General features: G+C 37.4%; 1 protein-coding gene across 1 annotated transcript in view; it reads right to left on the minus strand.

Moving 5' to 3' along the window:
* Positions 1-332: 332 nt before the first annotated feature.
* Positions 333-22323, minus strand: part of CCDC6 (coiled-coil domain containing 6) — a 51248-nt gene continuing 29257 nt past the window's right edge. The window contains exons 4-9 of the mRNA XM_062001546.1: positions 19552-19655; positions 18274-18434; positions 15873-16029; positions 12502-12602; positions 8046-8170; positions 333-5738 (exon numbers count right to left, since the gene is read on the minus strand). Coding sequence (XP_061857530.1) covers positions 5547-5738; positions 8046-8170; positions 12502-12602; positions 15873-16029; positions 18274-18434; positions 19552-19655 — 840 coding nt within the window. The 3' untranslated portion in view covers positions 333-5546. The remainder of the gene's footprint in view (positions 5739-8045; positions 8171-12501; positions 12603-15872; positions 16030-18273; positions 18435-19551; positions 19656-22323) is intronic.

Raw genomic sequence — 22323 nt, forward strand, 5'->3', positions numbered from 1 at the left:
CAATATTATCTCGAGAAATATCTACATTCTTCTAAGAAGCAAAACTGATTCATGCATGATTATGCTTTGACTATTCCCTTAATCCAAAGCAAGAAGCATCTCCTATTCAAACTTTATTATGCAAACAGGATGACCCCCAGATTCCCCATTCAGCCACTGAAGTAAAAACACCAAAGATGGCCCAACTAGAATAAAAAACATAACTTCCCTGATTTCTAATTCTCATGTTCTTCCTCTTTTTTCTTCCCCCAGGCTGACAGATAGAAGGAAATATACATGCACCCATAAGCTTCCATACAAGTAAATACAAAAAAAATCAAGTGTTTATTGGAAGTCTGCATGAAGGCACAGATGAGCTTGATTACAGACACATCGTAACAATTACAAATACATGTAAACACCTTGAGATATACAACAAAGCAATAATACAGCTAATACAGGAATAAAATGTAACCTGCTAAAAAAGGTCTTTGTAACTGAGGTTCTTTCAACCATAAAAGCTCCAATTCACACCAACACAGTGTAATGCTTTTAGTCATCACTTGGGTTCATGCTCAACAAATCTGCACTTTGACCATTGTTGTTAGCCAGTGGATGTATAAATTTGATCCAAATTTGAACAGGCTTCCTCCACTAGGATCAGGAAAACAGAAATTACCAGCTAGACACCCAGCCAACCTATAATGAGGCTTTGTAGATTCTCTAAATACACAAGAGCAATCACCAAGGTATTGAAATTAACTGTAAGCTCCAGAAAAGCTCAAAGATACTTGTTCCATTTGTACTTGCATTTGAGGAAATTGCTGTATTTCTGCAGGAAAGGAACAGTCTACAGCTGTCAAGTGATTTTTTTTTCTTCCTCCACAGGAGGCTTAGTTTTCATCTGAAACACCTGCCAAAACAAAAGTCAGCAATCACAAACTAAAGTGCCTTGGACAGTTTATGTTTTACCACTAGAATAAAACACCTTTCTTCATAGATACAGCATTAATTTAGGTGGTGAGAAAACCCGCCTCTGCACACAGACTACTTCCAGTATTTCTGTGGAAAGGGGAGTCGCTTTTTGTTTGTTTGTTTTGAATTAGATACTAATACCAGGAACTTCAAGAACTGCAACAGAGCACTTTTTGAAGAAAGGAAACCACAGAGAAAAACTGTAGTTTTAGTACAGGCAATCCCCAGGCCTATTCAAAGAGTACTCTGGGTAGCAATTTGCTACATGGACATACAGTTTTCTCAAACTCAACCGTCAACCATCTGCCTTGACTTCCCACTCCTCTACAAAAGCTTTATAACCTCTGAAGTCCAGTTCCAGCGAGGAAAGACTCTCAGCCAGGTAATACATGCAAAACAAAACCTAGTACACCATCGACATTACTCCTGACCCTCCAGCCACATCATTGCAAGCTAAAGACGAGGTAGTACTTTCTTTGGAGCCTAAGTAGCTGAACAGGACCAAGTACTATTCTCTCTAACATAGCAGCTGTCTGTTAAATGCAGCGTCAAACTCCACAGTTTCATCTCCTCTTCAGGGCACACAACTAATGCTCAACAGCAGTAGCTGGCTAAGAGAAAAAAGGCATGATATGAACACACTCTCCCACCTAAATTACAACTGCATTTAAAGGCCACAGCCTGGCAGATTCAGTGACTTCCTCCAGCGCACAAAGTGGCAATGACTCTTAACCTTTAGCTGTACTGGGACTAGTGGTTATTACCCAAAAAGGAACATGAAAATCTCCTGAATAATTATTACAGTGAGATGTGGAATTTCAAAAGAATTATAAGATTAGGAACTGTAGATCAAATCCAAAAAGGGCTGGGAGGGAACTGAGGAAACCAGATTGTCTGTATGCATACAGTCCACTTGATAATTAGGGGCTCTGTTTTCTCTCTCTCTCTCTTTGAGAGAACAGATCTTTCCCCTCAAGGAGGCTGTTGTAACATACACATGTATCATAATTGTATAGCTTACACTCATAAACCTTCTGGTTTCTTTTGAGATGCTTGAACTGGAGGAATGTGTTCCGCATAGTCCAAGCTCTGTAGACTCCCAAGGATCAAAAAGAAATAGATTGCCATGGCTGAAACGAAAATATCAAAAAGAGCTGAACAGTATTAGAACTCACACTGCTTGAACAAAGCACTACAAAGTACGGTCCCTGCATGCATTACCTGGATTGACAAAGAATTCAAGGCTCTTATTTGTCTCCATGATCAGTTTCCATTTCTCTAGCAAAAGATAGACAGTCTATATTGTTTCCTGTCAGCAGTGCAACTCACATGGATCCCAGGAAGCTCTCTTATTTTCCTCGCTTCCAAGACTGCATTTTTCATTCAGCTGAAGTGCACAGGGGCCTCCCCCAGGCAGATGGATTCCTGAACATGAACTCTTTAACAGGAACAGAATTCTGTTCCGTTCAGCTCCAGTACAGTGACTGCTAATAGGAAAGCACTGACACTTTCTTGAAACAACTCTGATAGTCCTTTCTGCCATTGGGAACATGCTCTCAGAAGAGTACATGCAATTGAAACAATCTTATCTGTCTGGGAGCTGGAAGACCTCTTCTTCTCAAGAATTTCTCTGGAAAAAAACTGTGGATAAAAGAAGCTCTCAATGTTCTACAGAGTATCAACTGCATTCCACTGTCCAAGGCAGATCCCTTGGGAGAAAAAGCAAAAAGAAAGCTGCTTGATTGTCAGAGAGGAAAGCACTGTCAAGACAGCTAAAACATTTATTTAAAAACAAAACAAAACAAAACAATCTCTAGCTGTAAAGGCATAGGGTCACAAAATGCTCATCACAGCCAAAAGTTGCTCCTGTGGCCTTACACAACTAGTGATGACAGTGTGCAACTGACAGGCATTAGTAACAGAGAGGAAAACAGAAACCCCCCCAGGGACTTCTGAGATAAAGAAGCCAAGCACTTAAGCCCTCATTGTAAGCTGTACCTCACTGTCAAGTGAGTTCCTCCAGTCTACAGGAGATCTGTGGAATCATGACTATAATTCACAAGGAAAACTGAAAATCCATTTACATTTATTAGGAGATGGTTGTGCACAGTTTCTCATCTTATTCAAAAAGTCTACAAACAGAGTTTAACACTTCTGATTGCAAGCACATATTTGTTCACTGTTCTTAGTTCAGTAAGGCCAATTCAGCGCCTTGTTACACTTTCAAGATTAGGTATACATTTGTCAGTTCTTTACTTTCCTCTGGTAACAGTCCCATTGGAATAGTAAGGAGAGTTCACTAAGACACTTTGTAACAGCAGCTGAACTTGGGTTACACAAATTCAGTTTTGGAATACGCTTCAAAGGTAAATTAGACTAGGCAATTTTCCATTTCAACATCTTAACACTGCCAAAGGCTTTCCCCCCTCCCCTCCTCTCTCTCATACCACCACTACGAGCTCGCACTCTGTAGAGATGTAGAGACGTAAGTCCAAGAATCTCAAAGCACTTCAGGAAGGAGGGCATAGTTTCAAAGAGTGGTATACTTGAGCTGGAATCCTACTTATAAAGGAAGATTATTTTTTTCTTTGTCTTACGTTTACAAAAGGACAAGCATCAAACCAAACCAATCCTATCCTGACCTTAGTCCCATATCTGACTGCCTGTAATTTTCTATCATTCAATCCCACCACTGATTCAGGAGCTCTGTTTAATTGCAATGCTCAGTGCTGAGTTTCCTCTATGGAAAGCTGAGCATCTGCTATAGCTAATTGTTTTCAGATGGAAGCACCGGTCAAATTTCAGGTTTGCCACAATCTTGAGAATCACTTGATTGAAGAGTCACTACCATAACTAACGTAATTTGATAATGCACTTGATCCCATATTGGTTTAAGAAGTATAATAGGCTATATATGCATTTCTCTAAATCTTCTCAGAGTTGAAACTACACAGCTACAGTGAAGAAATTCTAATTTTGCTTTAATCAGAACCTTTTACAACATTATTTTAACGTACGACTTGGATTTAGAGCACTAATTTCATGACGAATTTCAGTTTGCAATTCCTACTGAATAGGTGAGAGGCAAACATGAAAATATATGTCGAAGTGTTAGTATTCTACCAGTATGCTGTTATTTTCTTCTTAAAAATGTCCTTAATGAGGCATTAGGCATGTCAAACAAACTTTTGTAAACAAAAGATAAATTACTCACGTTCTGCTCTGATTATAGCCAGATACATATTCTCATAAAATAAACATTCTCTTGTCATTTTCCATGGCCCACATATCCATATATATGAGGTAAACCACTTAAAATCATCAATAATATATAAATTTCAGTACTCAACAGCAACCTCAGGAAAAAAAAACCATTAACTAAGTTGTCAATATCAAGAAGTGACACTTTTGTTCCACTGCAAAGTGAAACCAATTTATTTGTGCTAGATGAATGGAAAGAATGTATTCAGAATACATTTCTTCATACATTGTACCGGCTTAGGCTGCTAAACAAGCATTCATTAGTGCCAAGTTGTGCTACTTTCTGGTACTCTGTTTCTACCAAGCAATACAACATTTCGGCTGTTAGGCCAATGTATTCCTATATGCTCACATCTTATGTTCTAACAGATTTTGAACATTTAGAATGCCTGCTCAAACTTTGCTTCAGGGGAATCACAATTAAGATATTTTAACAAGAAAAAGAAAATATTATCATCAGCTGTTCTCTACAATCACATTGCCTTCTGCAGCAAAAAAACAACCCCAAGTCAAAGAGCACACTTTAATCATCCGTCAGTAACCTGTGGGCGGGACCACACTTACCGAAGTTAATTGTGAGATATCACACAGTATGGGCAGCTTACAGGTTAACAAAAATGTCAAGTGAAATCATCAAATCTTCAAAGTCCACTAATTGTACATTCCACAGACTCCAACAAGCCAGTTCCCTCACTGTCAAATCCAGACTGTACCATACATTTGAGGTGCTTTTAAACAGGAGAAATATGGACGTGTCCTGTGTGCTGAATTAAGCTTATTTGCTACACAATACAACAGAGTATGTGTCTTGGGCACTGATTATGGTGTCTGACTCACTTTTGCACTAGAAGCTGTTATTTCAAATGACTGAAATGTAGTGCTGACTTTCCATAAGCTTGGTAAACATTGTCATATTTCAGAATTTATTGTAGAGCCCATCATGCCTTTAATTTTCTGCAAATTGTCATGAAAAAATATAAAAAGGTATCCCTTTAATTTTACAAACCTAAAAGCCAGGAAAATGAAGCTTTGGAGCCAAGCAAAAGGACATAATGCCGTATTACCAAACAGAGTAGCAAATGTTCCAGCCAGAGAATGGACACACATGTAGTTCAAGTAAACACTGATGGAAAACTTTGTTAAGTTAGTGTTGTAGACCCACAACACTGGCTGCATTTTATACAAACGTTTACAACACAATTAACAGTGAAGCCTATATAACCTCAGTGCAAATAAGTCAAATCCAAATATGCCAAGTAAGCCTTTGGCTTTTAGTAAACTGCTCTGTGTTATGAGTCCACTTGTGACATACAGACTGCTGAGCACATGCACTAAGGTTGAGAGGAGGGATGCACTGAATGTTGAAAAGTGGCTGACTGCGATGCTGCGGATTGGACCGTAGGTTGCACAGGTGGTGGAGGTGGTGGCGGAGGTGGCTGCACTGGGGTCTGCGTGTTTGGAGAAGGAGGAGGAGTGGGACGTTTAAATTTGTCAGGGCTGTTACTTCTTCGTGGTGAAGGCCTCTGCAGAACAAATATTGAAATTATGTTTAACACACTCCTGAACAACCTTAGGTGCAAGTCCTCTAATCAATTTATTGAGCTTGGCAAAGGAAAAAATAACAACACAAGAAAAATCTCAACAGTTACGAGGGAAGAATCCATCTTAAAGCATTGTAAGAATCACAACACAACTTTTACATAAAATAAATGTTGCTCTGAAATGGTGTAGCAAAGCACAGGGGAAGTACTTTCGACATCAAACAGAGCATCCATTCCTTCCTGTCAGACTGTAGCAGATGAACCCGAGGCATATGTCCTGAAGATATGTTTACCTATGAAGACCAGCAACCTAAAAAGAAATGAGATGCTGTAGAGACAGCACCTCCCAGCCATGTCTACCCAACTGGTACATGCTGATGAACCGTTAACTTTACACTGCTGCCGTACAGAGTTCAACTACAGGATACCTGAGCGTGGGTGGAAATGTCTTGAATGCCATAGTCAGCCCAGAACCTCCAGCTTTCTGAAAGACTCTTATCTTGCATACTGGACTAAAACCAAAGCATAATACAAGTTGTTCTTTGGAGAACAAAAAAAAAAAGATTACAACCCTCTAAGCTGTAGGAGTGAAGCAATTGTTAAGAGAGCTCCCCTCAACAGAAACCACGAAGATTTAAAATCCACTTCATCTTTACAAGTCAGTGAAGAAGGGGAGAATCTTCCTTCATGTTAGCAATGTAAAAAACACAAATTACACAACACAGCTAACTTTTGAAACCAAAATGCTCACTACTTACCAATCCAGATAGAATTAACCAAGAATCTCATGGCATGACAAACCACTCACCCACAATTAATAACCAATCACAGGTGATCACTGGGGAGAAGCATGATTACAGTGCTATACCAAATGTACTACAGAGAAAGACAATTTATTCTGCAATGGAGATCAAAAATGAAGAGTCAAGAACTGAACTTCAGTTTAGTCAAATAACGTATATTGCATCTATTTTTCTGCACAGCTGTGTACAACAGATCAATGTTCTATGCAAAAAGGCAAGGGATTCTTGACAAGTGATTGATGTTTCTGAGACATTTAAAATCATTTATTGCATTTGTATACATCTAACAATATGAAGGGAGCTGGTGTCAGTATCGAGACAAAGCCAGGAGCTACTTATCAACACCTTTCTCAAAACAATTAGTACTTTGTCCTGAAGATGATCTTTTTCACAAGGACAATGATGAATTTACAATTTCATGAAGAGTAGTACTTCACAGAGATTGAACAGAATGAGTTCCTTGAAAATTTATTTATGAAATTAGGTTCCAGGTCTTCCAGAAGCATAAAGATCTTCCTGTGAGTAACTCATGTGACACACAACAGTGAGGTGAACCCTGACCAGGATTCTGGCTTTTTGCCGAGCTACAGCTTTCCATCTGTTCTACCCACCATTGTAGTGTTCCCACTGATCTTTGCTCAATTAAATCAACAACCACCTTTGCATGCTCGCCTAAACTACTTCAGAAGCAGCTGTATTTTAGCATTCTATTAAAAACATGTTTTCACACCTGAGAATGACAAGTATATGCAAAAACCTTGCAGGATATTTACATACTACCATACCTGTAGAGAAAATACTAAAATGGTCTTGATAAAACAACTATAAGGCATTTTGCCAAATGGTAAATATCTAGGCTCTGTTTGCTCATGTAACTCCATAAGTATGTAGAAAAAACATGATTAAGTAGAAATGCATCAAACATCACAGGTAAAAAGGAAATAAATCCAGTTGAAAGATAAGAGAAATCGCCCTAAACAAATGTTTATATTAACTTTCTTCTTTGCCAATTAGAAGAGAAAATAAGAGTTAACTGCCTGTTACAGTGACATGATGGTAGCATTGTGTGTCATCCTGAAGAAAACCTGAGCTTGGAGCAACCTCAGATGACTCATCCGTCAGATGGTGGAGACTAGGAGAAAAATGAAAGCAATGTTTTTACTTCCTGGGACAGGCTTAGTGGCTTAGAACATCACTTCTCACACCCTGCCTGCTGATCCATAAGATGATACCTATTTACTGTCCTTAAGATGATAATACATCCTACTCTTTTGCAGAAAATAAGGTTCTCCAAAAAGAATCAGTTTCTGAAGGGTGAAGAGGAAAATCAGGGTTGAAGAAAGCAGCAATAGATATCTTGGAGTAAGGAGACAAAAAATAACATTTACAAAAATGTTTTGTAAAAAAGTTTAAGGACAAGTAATTATTATTTTTAAAAACCAAACTGACATTGGTAAAAAGTATTTAAACTATTTTAAATACTTACTGTAATACCATGGGATGGTCCCATATGTTGCACATGAAGGCCTGGGGAGTTGTAGTAAGACATTCCAGCTCTAGTCAGTGAAGTTGGTGGTGTGAAACCAACTGTGTGACTTGCATATGACAGACCTAAAAATGGTTAAAACAAGGTAACATCAATATTCTTGGTTATAATACAAACTGAAGTTTTCAACACTTTTTCAGTTCTGAATCAACGACAGATTAAGAAATGGTAACTGCCTTCAGACCAGAAATCTAAAAGAAACAAATGTACTGAAATAAGTGATGTAAAATTTATTCTCTTTCCTGTAGTAAGCTACTATGTTTCAAAACATAAGTGATAAAACGTTAAACACAACTTTCACTCAACATAAACAGTGTAAGGCTCTGTGGGCAGTTTAGTTTTAGTCTATAGGTATTTCCATCCCACCTTCCAGTTCTCAGAAGAAATGGCTCCCTGAACGAACTGCAGCCTGAAGCTGAGAGGCTGTGCCTGCAGAAGCCATCTATCACTGGGTCACTACAAGTTTCCACAAGGAAACTGAATGCAGGTGGCTCCTCCAAGGCACACCAGGCTTCCACATGTTTTGCCTTGGCATTGACAGGCAGGGACCCAAAGATCATTTGTGCTGTGGATATAAAATATTCTGGGATTATTAGCCTAGTCCAGCTAGCAACTAACTAACATTTAAAATCACAATTTGCTTTATCCACACTAAGGAAAGCCTCATTTCTCAAAATGCAAGCATCTAATTATTCCGCCTAAATATTTCCTTCTGGTAAGAACTAATTTATAACATGCAGAGTACCTATGTAGCTAATGAAAGCAAACAGAAACTTGAAGTTCAGACCTTGAAGTGTTCTGAAAAATGTGTTTCTCAAAACAGCAAGTTTTCCAAAACCTTTCGTTCATTACTGCTTTCTGACAAAAATATCAGTATGGTATGAGACAAGACTTTTCAGCTGTTCTGTATCAAGATACTAGTGCTTTGGAAAATTCTGACCAAAACATTACTAAAAATTTATAAAACTTTCATAGCACCAGACTGGATTTAGCACAGGGCCACCAAGATGATCAGAGGACTGGAACATCTTTCATACGAGGAAAGGCTGCGGGAACTGAGGCTGTTTAGTCTGGAGAAGAGGAGACTGAGGGGAGATCTTACTAACATTTATAAATATCTAAAGGGTGGGTGTCAGGAGGTTGGGACATCCCTTTTTTCTATAGCAGAAAGTAACAGGACAAAGGGTAATGGGATGAAGCTGGAACACAAAAAGTTCCACTTAAATATAAGAAAAAACTATTTCACTGTTGAGGTGAGGGAGCCCTGGCACAGGCTGCCCAGAGGGGTTGTGGAGTCTCCTTCCTTGGAGGTCTTCAAGACCCGCCTGGACATGTTCCTATGTGACCTGATCTAGGTGACCCTGCTACTGCAGGGGGGTTGGACTAGATGATCTGTAAAGGTCCCTTCCAATCCCTACCATGCTATGATTCAATCAGTGCAAAACAGTGCCACTGGAACTACAGTGCGCACCAACGCCTGGCTTTGTCAACTCCATGTATCTGCATTTGTGCAGACAATTGGTGAAACACGATCTGCCACACAAAAACCCAAGCCTCAGGTTGCTGATAAAGTCACATAAGAAAACACACTTCCTTTGCTACCTTCAGTTTTAAGTTTCACTCTGCTACATCCCCAACGCGCATATTCCAAGTGACTCCAATGGTACCACTGTCACTTTAGTTAAACAATGCACATTAACAAAATGAATCTGCTTTTTCACTACACAGTTTAACTCTCTGTACAGCATGTGTTTCATAACTACATGCTTTTGTATGCACAAAGGCAGAAAGAAGTCAATATTCAGGTAGGTGACAGCATGTTACAAGGCAGACAAAAACCCAGACCAATAAAACACAAAGACTAATTCACCTTTGCAACATTACAATTTTGGACTGATTAGGGATAAACCAGCTCTAAAAGTTTTCAAATACAAGTGTATGTGGCAGTCAAAGAAGAGATAACAGAGCAGAGCACATGCATCCAAGGTAGCTCATCTCTGCAGTCTAAAATATCTATCTACCCTAGCTGCAGAAGCAAAGCATAAAACTGTTCATCTGCTCTAAAGACTACTTGGTAGTAAGAGTAACTAATTCCCAGCTGCCTAGGAGCAGCAATACTTCCACAATCTTCAAAGTTCCACACACTGTACTCAGCAGTATCTCAGTCTGAAAGAGCCTTGAAAAGCAGTACCTCAAGCCATGTAAACACAAAAGGCTCTAGTGTTCAGAAGCCAGATCAGACCTACTACACCTGAGAAGCTATCCATATGAAACGACAGCATTTGTAACTGGACTGGAGTATCTTCCTTATGAGGATAGGCTGTGGAAACTGGGGCTGTTTAGTCTGGAGAAGAGGAGACTGTGAGGGGTTCTCATTAATATTTACAAATGTCTAAATGGTGGGTATCAGGAGGTTAGGGAATCACTTTTTTCTGTTGTATCCAGTGACAGGACAAGAGGTAATGGAAAGAAGTTGGAACACAAAACTATTTCACTCTGAAATTGAGGCACATGGTTTCCTAAATGAAACATTCCATGCCATACAATTATCTGATGCTAAATATAACGATTGTATTATTCTCTGCTGATACTTTGGACACAGTCTGACTGTACTACTTGAGATATAGTCTCAAAAATAATTTCTTTTTAGCCATTACCGCATTCATATATCCCAGACAGATCTAAAAAATTCCCTATTGATCTCATCAGTTCCCTAACAAACTGCAGCTTCTATTTTTTCTGAAGTCCAAAACTTCCCAAGTGTGGATATTAATTTATCAGATGTCAAGGGGAGTAACGTAGCTGCCTGTGCAGAAGTTCTAGTCTGGGATACTTATTGTACCAACATTACCAAAATGTGAACTCTTGTTAGAAACTATCATTTTTGCCTGTGCTTCAAGACTGTGTTTCATATTCCACAGATAGGGGATGCTAATTCCCACTAGAACAGAGCACTCTTGTATCAACTACTGACGGGAAGTGAAGTCCAGAGGGAACAAGAAACATGCTTCAGTCCCATTATAGGAACAAACTCACAGAGTAGTCCTGCAGCCACATATCAGCATTTCTTGGTAATCTAAGATGCAAGCCTGAAAGTTATCAGAGAATTTTTCCTACACATACTTCTAATTACAATCACTGCAGAGGCAGTGTGCAGTTGAATGCTGTATTCTTAGAAAGGCTGCGTATCTAAAGCCATGAACGTCCACAGTAGTTACTCCAGAACAGCTGTTAGCATGACTACATTCCTGTATATAGAGTTACAACAAAGGATAAGGAAACATATATTGTTTTCTTGGTAACATACCTTGCAAAACATTGAAAGCCAAGTGATTTTGTTCATTTCAGAAGCCCCAAAACCTCTTGATAAACTCTATCACAATGCTCATCTCTAACACTGTAACATGACTTAAAGCCACAGCTAGTTTTCACACATGCTTACTCCTTGTGACAGTTGGATGAAAACTATTTTGACTCCTGAAAAACTAAAGTTAATTTTGAAAATTGAAGGCTTTAAAGAAATGTTACACGTTCTAGCAGACCTGTGTAATACAATGCCTTAATTTCATCTTGCAGAATGTGTCAATATAGAGAACATCTCATTTTCCCTTATCATAGGACTCCGTTTGACAGGTTCTAAACTCAGGAAAGCAGGACATGGAGGATCCGCTTCATTCTGTGTAAGTGACTTTGTGACTGTCATTTAACATCCACGGCCAACAACTTACAACATCCAAGAACAATTTGAAAGGATTTTAAATTTTAGCCAATAAATATGTAAGTAACACAAATACATTTCCTTTGACTTAAAAAATACATTCAGTAACGAAAAACTCAGAAAAGGTTTACTTTGCCTTTGCTATACAAAGTAGTAGACACAGGAATTCTTAATCTTGTAGTTACTGTTTTCAAATAGAAAAATAGTAGCACAAAAGACATTTCTTTACTAACAAGAAACAGGAATTGACTTTTTTCCCAACATGTTCAAGACAAGGCTTCTGTAAGAAGTGTGGATTCAGAGCACAAAAGCAGTTTCATTACTAGTTCATCACCAAACTGTAGAAATCTGTTTGAACTACGCATCCTGTTGGGCAACTTCTATGGAGTTGAAAAAAAGAAGAAATAGCAAGAGAGAAAGGGAGAGAGCAAAAAAGAAATAAAAGTTCAAGTGATAGCTACTTAAACTGACCTTTAATATCTGTTCACAGTGTAAAGCAGAACCATCCAAAAAACATGCTGCACTAGAAGACATCTAAGGCAAAGTTATTCTTACATTTATGATGCAGATTTTTTTTTTCTCCAGACTAGCTTTGAAAAACTATCAACCTAAATATATTAACAGGGCACGTTACTATGTGATGCATACAATAATTTTAGAAACTGGGTAAATATTTACCAGGTGATATAGGTCTGCTAGAACTTGGTGAGGGTGTATAAGGGATAGGACTGGACACAGTGCGAGGTCTTAATCCTTGTGCAGACATCTCATTAAAATATCTAACAAAAAAAGGTAAAGAATAATTAGAGCAAACCTTTTAAAATGTGCCATGTTTTAAATGTTTCACTGTGGTTTTTTCAGTTCCCATAAGAATCACATCAGATTAACAAAGGACCAGCCACCTTTAGGAAAGTCATGACAGGAACTCTTGTCATTGCTGAAGGCTCAAATACTGGCTTAACTTTCAAGGGAAATAGTTGGACTTCTCTTAGTCATTTGCAGTTAAAACCCTAGAAGTTCCATACAATTAGGATTAGTACACATTAAGGCCAGAGGTATAAATCACGTCATGTCATCTGACCTGCACTACATTCTTTCGTTTTACACATCATTTCTACATTGAACTCAATAGCTTGTTTGGCTAATCTTCCAGAAAGGCATTAAGCACTTATCTAAAATCATGAAAAGGGGGAGAGGTATGGGCACTAGAATCATTAAAATATTGATAATTTGTTCCAATAAGCCTTATAGTTAAAAACATGCTCAGTTTCCTACTTAAATCCTCCTGGTCTCAGCATTTAAACATTTACTGATTGTGTCTTTTGCCAATGAAAAAGTGAGACATTTTGAACCCAGGACTTTCTCCCACTAAAGATACTTCTAGGTTGTGTTGCAAGACACCTTCCACACTTCACTGTGATAAATGGAACAGATTAGAACCTCAAGGAAGGCACTTTCCCCCACTTGTAATGACTTTAGATGTATTTATTTGTACCTTACTCACTGAATACAGTGAAGCTTCTTCACAGGAATCAAGTTCTACATAAAAGGCAATAAAAATCATACCAATTGCACTTACTTGCTACCTACTGTTTATATCCCAGAAGTAATTTGATGTATTTTTTCCACAGCACTAGGCTGGCAGCTTTCAGGTTGAGTTGCTTATGTGTTCTCAACCTAGTTTTCAGTCACTGTCTAGACTTCGAAATTTTCCTGCTCACCTTCTCCTGCACGTGTGGTTGCAAGTCAGTGCACCTGGGTTTATATTATTACACCTAGCTGCGATTCTTTACTGGACACAGCAAAGCAGCAGACAAAATTAGCTACCTAATACAGCCCTTTGACTCCCCCTCTACTACTGCGGTCTCTGAAATTCTTAGTAGCTACATTTACTTCCAGATCACAGGAAAACCACACAACATGGAGCAGCACTACAAATATTCCTACTTGATGGAACTCACAGTAATGACTACTTCAAGGTCTGTGAGCCAGTTAATAAACTATCTAAAATATGTTTGGATACTGTATGTTATTGATATTTAAGCAGGGTGTTCAGAGTTACTAAGCCACACCACCTAACACAGGCAGTACATGGTACTGATACCAGTGTTGGTTTAGATCAGCTAATAAAAGGAGCTGAAACAGAGAACAACAGAAAATTAACAAATTAGCAAAATAAAGTTGAATATTGATCTTCTAGAGAGTGGCAAGATTTGTGAAACTGAACTCTGCAACACACAGTAGCTTGTAACGCTGACAGCATCTAGTCCAGCAAAGCACTGATCTTTTTGCAGAATAAGATGAGATTAAATCACGATGACAATTTTCTGTTGATCATCCTAGTACCTGGAGCAGGTGACACGCAATAACAGCACACCATTTGTATGCCTCCTGGCTTCAGGTATTTCCCTACTACTTCAGAGAACAAGATGGAGGATTAAGAAGACAAAGCTACTGCTAGTCAGGAGGAAGAAGTTTTGGGATAGCTATATATTTTGCATCCAGTAAAGCATCTTCATCTATCCACATCTACAAAAATTAAGTATCACCAGCTGAAAAAAGAGAGATATCTGATCCATCACCATCATTATTTTTAGGAAGACAAGCTGACAAAAATTTGTATTTTAAAATCATTACTGAATGTAGTTCCACAACTGGTTCATCTACACATTTCTCCTAATATCAACCACTCCAATACTTGCTTCATCCTTCCCTTTACTTTATACAGGTCCCTTCCAGCCCTGGAGATTTTGCAATTACTTATGCTGCAAATAACTGTTTGGGAGCGATTCTGTCATGCCTTTGGAGTACCAAGAAAATCAATGTGACAATGAAATTTCTTAGAAGTACCCTATGGCTAATAAAATTTTCCTGTATTTTATTGATTATCACTACATATAACTAGTTGAGAAGAAAAATATTAGAACACTTCATTTTTGGACTAATACTGATAATTCACATAGTTTTAAATTTTGACTGTACTTCCATTACAATGTAAACCTTGTCAGAAAAGATCAGGCTTATAAAAGTGGATTCAAACACTAGAACTCTAACTATTTAATTTATGTATCATTCACTACATCTTAAAACCAGATGTTATTGCAATAAAAGTTAGTTATCTAGTACTTCATTAAAATGAAAAGGCTACCTTCAACTTCAAGGGTGCTCCTTGAAACAAAATATCTGGTACTTTGTTTCTGACAACTTGTGGCTTATAACAAATATCCTGATGACTCAAGAAGAAATATCACAATATCAGATGAATACATAGGACAGGGTAACTCTAATTTTTTAAAGGATCATAATAAAATCAAAATAAGATAAAGCAGTAGGACAAAATAATGGACATTTGACAGGAAACAAAAATGTGTTATTCAAAGCAGACTCAAAAACTTCTTTCAAAATATAGCAATGTCATATGACTATGACGTGAGAAAACACTAAAAGGCATCACATAAAACCATGAAAAACTCAAGATTATCTGTAAGGTCAGTGCAAGTAATACAGTTTGCAGTAGAGAAAAAAAACCAAGGATGTTATGGTTTGGGTATCAAGAACAACCCAACAGTTCTGGAAATGCTTCCTCTCTAAGGCTTTACACAGTATCCCTTTGTGTGAACTGTGGCTGAACTGTAAAATATGTCTGAACACATTTTATTTTCTGCAAAGGACAAATCACCCCAAGTAAGGATGCTGTTGATATCTCACAGAATTCCTTGTAGTTACCAAGTTAAGGGCAAAACAAAGGTACTGCGATCAAGTTATTTTGAATGTCAACTCTACAGGTGCTTATTTCAATATACATTACGAAAACCCTAAGCTATCTTCAGATATAAATATTTCCTTTCTCACTGTTAAAACTAATGCCATTTCTACACAGCTTTGATACAACTCTACTGAAGATATTCCTGAACCACAATGAAATTTGATATGTACGTTAAACCCATATACAGGTTATTTCTATAACTATTTAGTTCTACAATATTCAAAATTAAGTAATGATTAATAAGCTCAATGTCAACACATCTGGATGGCTAGTGAACACAAACCTTTCATCATCCATTTCTAAGCTGGATTCGCTTTCTGACAGTTGCCTGCAGAGTGCTTCCCTACGTTCCATTTCCCTCTGTAATTTTCTTTGAAGTCTCAAGTTTTCTTCTCTCATATGTCGCTCCTCTTCTAAATATTGTGCCATCTTCTCTGAATCTGAAATTCAGAAATTTTGTTAAAATCTCATTAAAATTCAACAGGCAAATATGTTGTGCCTAATTTTACTCCAATACTTCAAGAATGAGGGCGTAGAAATTGCTCAGGATGGAGCTACCAAAACAAACTACTGGTTGATGGTAATTTTAGAAAAGATAAAAAGTAAAAAGTCTTTTAAATATTTACTTAAATTGAGAAGGAAGGAAAAAAGTCAGGAAGAAAATAATAAAAACAAAACCACAAAGGAGAAATTCCTGCTCCATTAAAGTAGTGCTATTCCATGTTCACAAAGATATTACCGCAATACACAGAAGAAGTGATTTTAAAGGTGTATTTCCATTTCAAAGGAGGAAGCACAAAACAGGTTCTGAAATCCAACACATTCAAACTTGTATTAAGTTGCTATCTTATACATACTCTGTACCATTCTTTCAATTACACACTATCCCAGAGACTGGCCAGCAAAACATGTATCAACATTGAAAGGCAACAAGTGGTTGACTCTTTACAAGGTAATTTGAGTTTGGAATTCTAAACAAGTTCAGCCAACATTGCTTAAACGGTCTGGTACCTCAGGCTATTAACTGATAAAATCATATTATGCGAAAAGCTATGAAGCATTTTGACAGATTATTTAAATAAAATGGAACACATGATGAAGACTTATGACACACATCATGTATTTTGGGAAGCCTTCTAATGTTTGATCAAGTTTACAGTTAATTCCTTCATACTAAAAAGAATTATGGTTCATTTTGCTTTGCAATCATTTCTTTATGCAGCACTCTTCCAGCAAAAGAATATTCCTCTTTCAGAAGGCTGCTCCCAGACTGTCACACACAATGAGTCATCTCTTCTATGCAAATATCCTTTCTTAATGTAACAGTATCATTTATTTAGAACTTACTATTATACCAAAACAGTTCTTAGACTAGAGCTAAGTGCTTCAGAAACACAAAATGTTAACAATAACATTAGAATTTTGCAAGTAGATTTTTTTAAATATATATGAAGAATACCAGAGGTTTTCTGATGTTCACATATTGCAAATGCCAAACTGAAAACTGTATTTCAGTTTCATCTTCTGCTTGCAGGTTATCACATCCATCATTTCTATCAGTATTGCCATTCCTATTGCAACTGCTGCACAAAGGAAGAATACTTTTAAATGTAGATCTTATTTCAATGAAAATGACTTTAAGAGCATCTATGTTTTTTACTCTAATTCAAAAAGCTACTTAAAAATAATAAAGACTAATTTAAATAGAATTAATTAGGCTAGAATTGTACTAAAAGTACTTTAAAGAACCTCTACGGCCTTGCCCTCATTATGAAGTTCAGTAAGAGAAGGCTGCAGTAGAGAATTAGCAAGTACAAAGATGAGGACTCCTAATCTTCTCTTAACTGACACTAATACCACAAACTTGAACACAAGGCTTTTGCAACAGAGCACCCTCCCACCACCTCTGGCAAGCTGTATCTCTAAACAAGTTTATAAATATTTCAGTTATTCTGTGAGGACCAGCACACCAGAGGGGGAGAATACTGCCCATTTCCCCAAATTTTTCTGTCTATATGGTTAGGTATCTACTTACTCATCAATTGAAATAAAATGACACTGAGTAGGAACTAGGCAGAATAGATGACAGTCGGATAGAAATTTTACTTCTGGCCTGAAGGAATGAAAGGTTGGCATTGTAAAGATCATGGAAAGTGCCTTCCTGACAGCTGAGGCAGTGTGCTCAGAGCTGTAGCCCCTTCTCTTAAAGGCAAAGCAAAAAGCAGGCCTTCCACTTTTGGTCAAGAGTCCATGACACTTTCCACAACAAAAATACAAGGACTTCTACACAGCTATTTATTCTGTCCAGCTTCAAAACAATCTTTCATGGGTAAGAACAAAATAAGATTACTTGTTCTGTTATACTGTGAAGTCAAATAGCTGTCTGAACAATTAGTCTAACACAGCTACAAACAATTACTTAAAGGTAGACATAATCATTAACAAGTGAAAATCTTCTATAAAGTGGAACTTTATGTTTTGAAAAATCAATACATTGAAACACTGCAAGTCTCTAAAAACTAAATACATCAATGAGCAGTAATAGCTGCAACTATGCAAGTATCTTAATCCAAACCTGCCCTATTTTTTTCAGTTCTACCTTAAATGCAAACTCATGAAAGTAATTATCTAAAAACCCTACATTACACAAACTTTAAAAGATTTAAACCAAGTCATTTACTCACGCTGTAGCTGTGCAGCCCTCAGTTGTTTCTTCAATCTCTCCACTTCGTTCTTTAGAAATCTGATATGTCTCATCATATTTTCTGGAGAATCTATCTCCATTGATATGTCTCTGGGTGATGGTGGAGCAGATACTGGCTGGTCTAATTTCTCCTGCAAAATTCTGTGTGAGAAACAGTTCAAACTTTACTTTCAATTCTAATGTAAAGAAAAATCCCTAAACCCTCCAGAAAACTACTGCAAGGATTCTGAATGGAAGATTTTAACTATTACTTCGAGGGAGAGAATTTTGGGAGGATATTTAATGCTTTAATTCATAAATAATATAAAAAATATTTTAAAATATTATAATAACTCATTAAAAAAAAGTAAAAACTTGTTGTCCAAGCACAGATGGATTTTCTACACTATTCAGACATTGACATTCCCAAATTATTTCTGCATACAGTTCAGGCAAAATTAATTCTGGACTACATTCAGTTGCCTCAGTTTTATATTCAAATACTACTTACTCCACATAATAATTCCTATGTAAAATTCATGGCCATTAGTGGTTCATCTCACTACAGATTTACCACTGTTGAATATCACCTGTAGCACCTTCCTCACAGTAGTGTTCTGTAAAATAAACCTACAAAATTGCAGTTCACCTAGGCTCGGGTGTCTTCTAAGACCCCAGTCAAGACACACACTAACTGTCCTTAAATATGCAGAAGAAAGTAAAGTATGAATCATTTACTGCCTCCAAAACCAGAGTTCCTATAATACAGCACTAAAGTGAGGGCTGCTTTAATACATATTTTTAATCTTAGCTTTCCTAGGAATATGAAGTTTCACTTCATAGAAGTCTTGACTTCTACTGAAGAAGTGGAATGTCTCAAGGACACGAGTCTAAACCACTGAGAAAAAAAATGGAGCTTCTTTGAGCAGACAGGAAAAACCAAGAGCTTCTCGGGTAACAAATACAAACACCACAGGAGTTTCTCTGGGCCATGAATATAAAGTTGACTTCAAAACAGATGCTTTAAAAAGATTCTATCAGCAGTTGAAAAAAATAAGCAAACTCCTTCCAGCTTTCCCAGGCCATTTCTTACACTATTTAGTTTAATCTACTTTAAGCAATCAAGGATGTGACATCACGTAAACAAGGAGCTTTAGAACTCCAGGTTTACATAGATTAAAAAACTGTTATGGGACAGTGATGAACATATATAATCCAGAAAATTATGTATTAAATGATCTCACTCCCACAGTAACAGATATACTGCAATGAGACAAACCGTTTTTCTGCTTCAAGCTTATCCATCCTCTTCCAGAGACGATTCACTAGCGCTTCTTGTTCTTGTTCCAAAGTATTTTCAAGGTCAATCTTCTCACGCCTTAGCTGGAGAGGAAAAGCAATAAAAATGATGGAAATTTATGTTTTGCAAGATCATTGCTGTTAACACCACTATCATGACACATCATGATGTCATATGATGACAAGGAGAAGGTGAAGAGGAGACAAAAGTCAGGCACAACACATTGGTCACAGCATTGGTGAAAGATCGAGATTCAAGAGTTGTGCAGCTGTTGTATTCTTAACAGACATTTTTCTCACAGAATTTGTTGTCTCTAGCCAACAAGGAAGAGCTTGAAACCTGAATTCCTGGTCAGTGATGACATAAGCCTTTTCAAAGACATCTCCTATTCCATGTGTCTTAAGTTCAAACTGCATTTACTATTCACTGCATCGACATTTACTCTTTTGAAAAATGTTAAGACTTCTTTAGTGAGAAAGGCAGAAATGGAAGAGAAGCCTTAGTTAACCCTCACTGCTTTCCTAATGGGCAAATAGTAGCACATGACAAAACGAAGACTAAAACCAGATGAAACGATTTCCTCTAACCTTTACTGTGTCCCTGGGTGAAGTGCTATTACAGCATCTAAATCTCTAAGGGCTCTGTGATAATCACTAAATTAAGATTGAAATACTCACACAAAACTTAAACTTACACACTTCGGGTAATAGTGCCAGTTTAATTAACTTACAACTTTCTTCTTTAAAGCTTAAGAGTAATTAGTTACTGTGAGTAAAAATGTAAGATATATACTGATAATAGGAACACAATTAGAAAAAAGGAAACACTCTTTAGTAAACCTTTCCATGTCCAAGTTTACAGATGTGTACTAACAGTAAAGGGAACTAACATTTCAATAGAAGTCAGGAGTAAGATGCTTCATCCTCACAGAAGGGACAAAAATTTGGATCCTGACCAACACTTTGTTCCCCACACCAGCAGGAACTGGACTGACATGAAGGTAAAGGGCTTAGCCCCAGGAGATATGGGGCACTTTGCCTTAGGGCACTGCTCATCAGCCAGTTTGGCCTGTGCTTGGGGCTGACAGTATTCAGAGGGAAGAAAGTACACAAAACGTTCTAGGAATCTGTACACTGTGCTCCTACATTACCAACATGTAGATCTTCACTACATTACACAGATATCTAATAAAACACATGATGAAAAAGGTTTGACTGCAGATCACTACTTCTGCAACAATGGTTTTTTGCATGGCTTCCATGCAGCATGGTTTCCACTCACCTGTGCTGACATAGTCTTTTAAAAAATATGTTATTGATCTAACACCAAAGAAACCCACAAAAATATACTGGCGAAAAGAAATCTATTTCATCTAATGGTAGGAAGAAGAGCACACTGATTAACTTACTGTAAGAGAAAACATAGATACATATTGCATTACACGTAAATATGCATGGAATTTCTAATTAAGACTGACAATCCAATTTAATGTCTTCATAAACGAAGTAAGTTTTGAAGGTCAGGAATCTGAGAGAAAGACTTATGTGTGTCCATGTTTTTATAACAATTTTTCACTGATATTCAAACGTAGCAAATAGTTTCAAATTTTATGATTTCAAAAGTCTGCCCAGAGCAATGACATGAAACTAAACAACATTAGGATTTCAGCTGTCTCTCTCATTAACATTTCCAAGACTACACCAGATTAATACATACACTTCCTTCGCATTTTTATTAAGTGGCCACCACCACCACCTTGTGGCTAAGAGAGTTATTTCCATCTCGTGTTAACCAGCTTGGAAATTAAGGATTTGCTGGCAACTACACCTTCCCATCTTTGTATATTTCAATCTGTTCCAGAGATCTCTCCATACAGAATGTTAGCATAAGAATCAAGAAAACTCTTTGCATCAAGATAGACATTAACTTATCCGTGATGTGTGGTAGAAATTCAGATGACCAGCAGCAAAAAGTTCCACATCCGATGAGAACAGCAGAAAAATTTACTGAGGTAACATATTATAATTACATCACCCAAATTACTGGGCTTCCACAAGTCGGAAATACTGAAGTTCTTTAAAAAACTTGTATATTTAATCAGTTTGCCTTTTAAGTTGAAAGGACTCCTACTAATGTCACAGATGCTTTGATGTATGTGCCTGAAATCAGACATAAGAGCAGCCTTAATGTCTAAACTTCCAGTGGAAATGTGACCAAAACAAGTGGTGTTTTATCTCCGCAATCTTCTTAACTGTGTAGGCAGAAAGGGAGTTGGATGCAGTCAAATTGCAAACTCTTTTAAGTATACACACAGCTGATATCTCACAGTTTGAGTCCTCTGCTATCCAAGCCACCACAAAAAGGTGACCTAGAACACAACTAGAGCACATACATATTGTTTACTGTTGTGCTTAACCACTGTCAGAAGCAACTGCTCTCACCAGCAGCATGAGGGTAGGAGCTGATCAACAGCAACAAGCAGTACTTAACAAAAAAGTAGCATTTGCTACTCAGAGCTGTTCAGCAGACGTGAAGGCCTGCAGGAAGGCCATGAAAACGCTATAAAGGCCATGACAAAAAACCTGATCAGCGTCTCTCATCATAAATTATGTTAATGATTTATTGCTTTGAAAGTCAAATTGCCTTTTCTAGATTCTTGATACTGTCCAGCTTCTTATATTCTTTAAAAAAATAAGTCAAATCTAATACAAAAGAAGTTTGGATTGATTTTGGTTTGCTGGGGGTTTTTTC

This window comes from Colius striatus, chromosome 8, assembly GCF_028858725.1.
Source record: "Colius striatus isolate bColStr4 chromosome 8, bColStr4.1.hap1, whole genome shotgun sequence".
NCBI classification, from domain to species: Eukaryota; Metazoa; Chordata; class Aves; order Coliiformes; family Coliidae; genus Colius; species Colius striatus.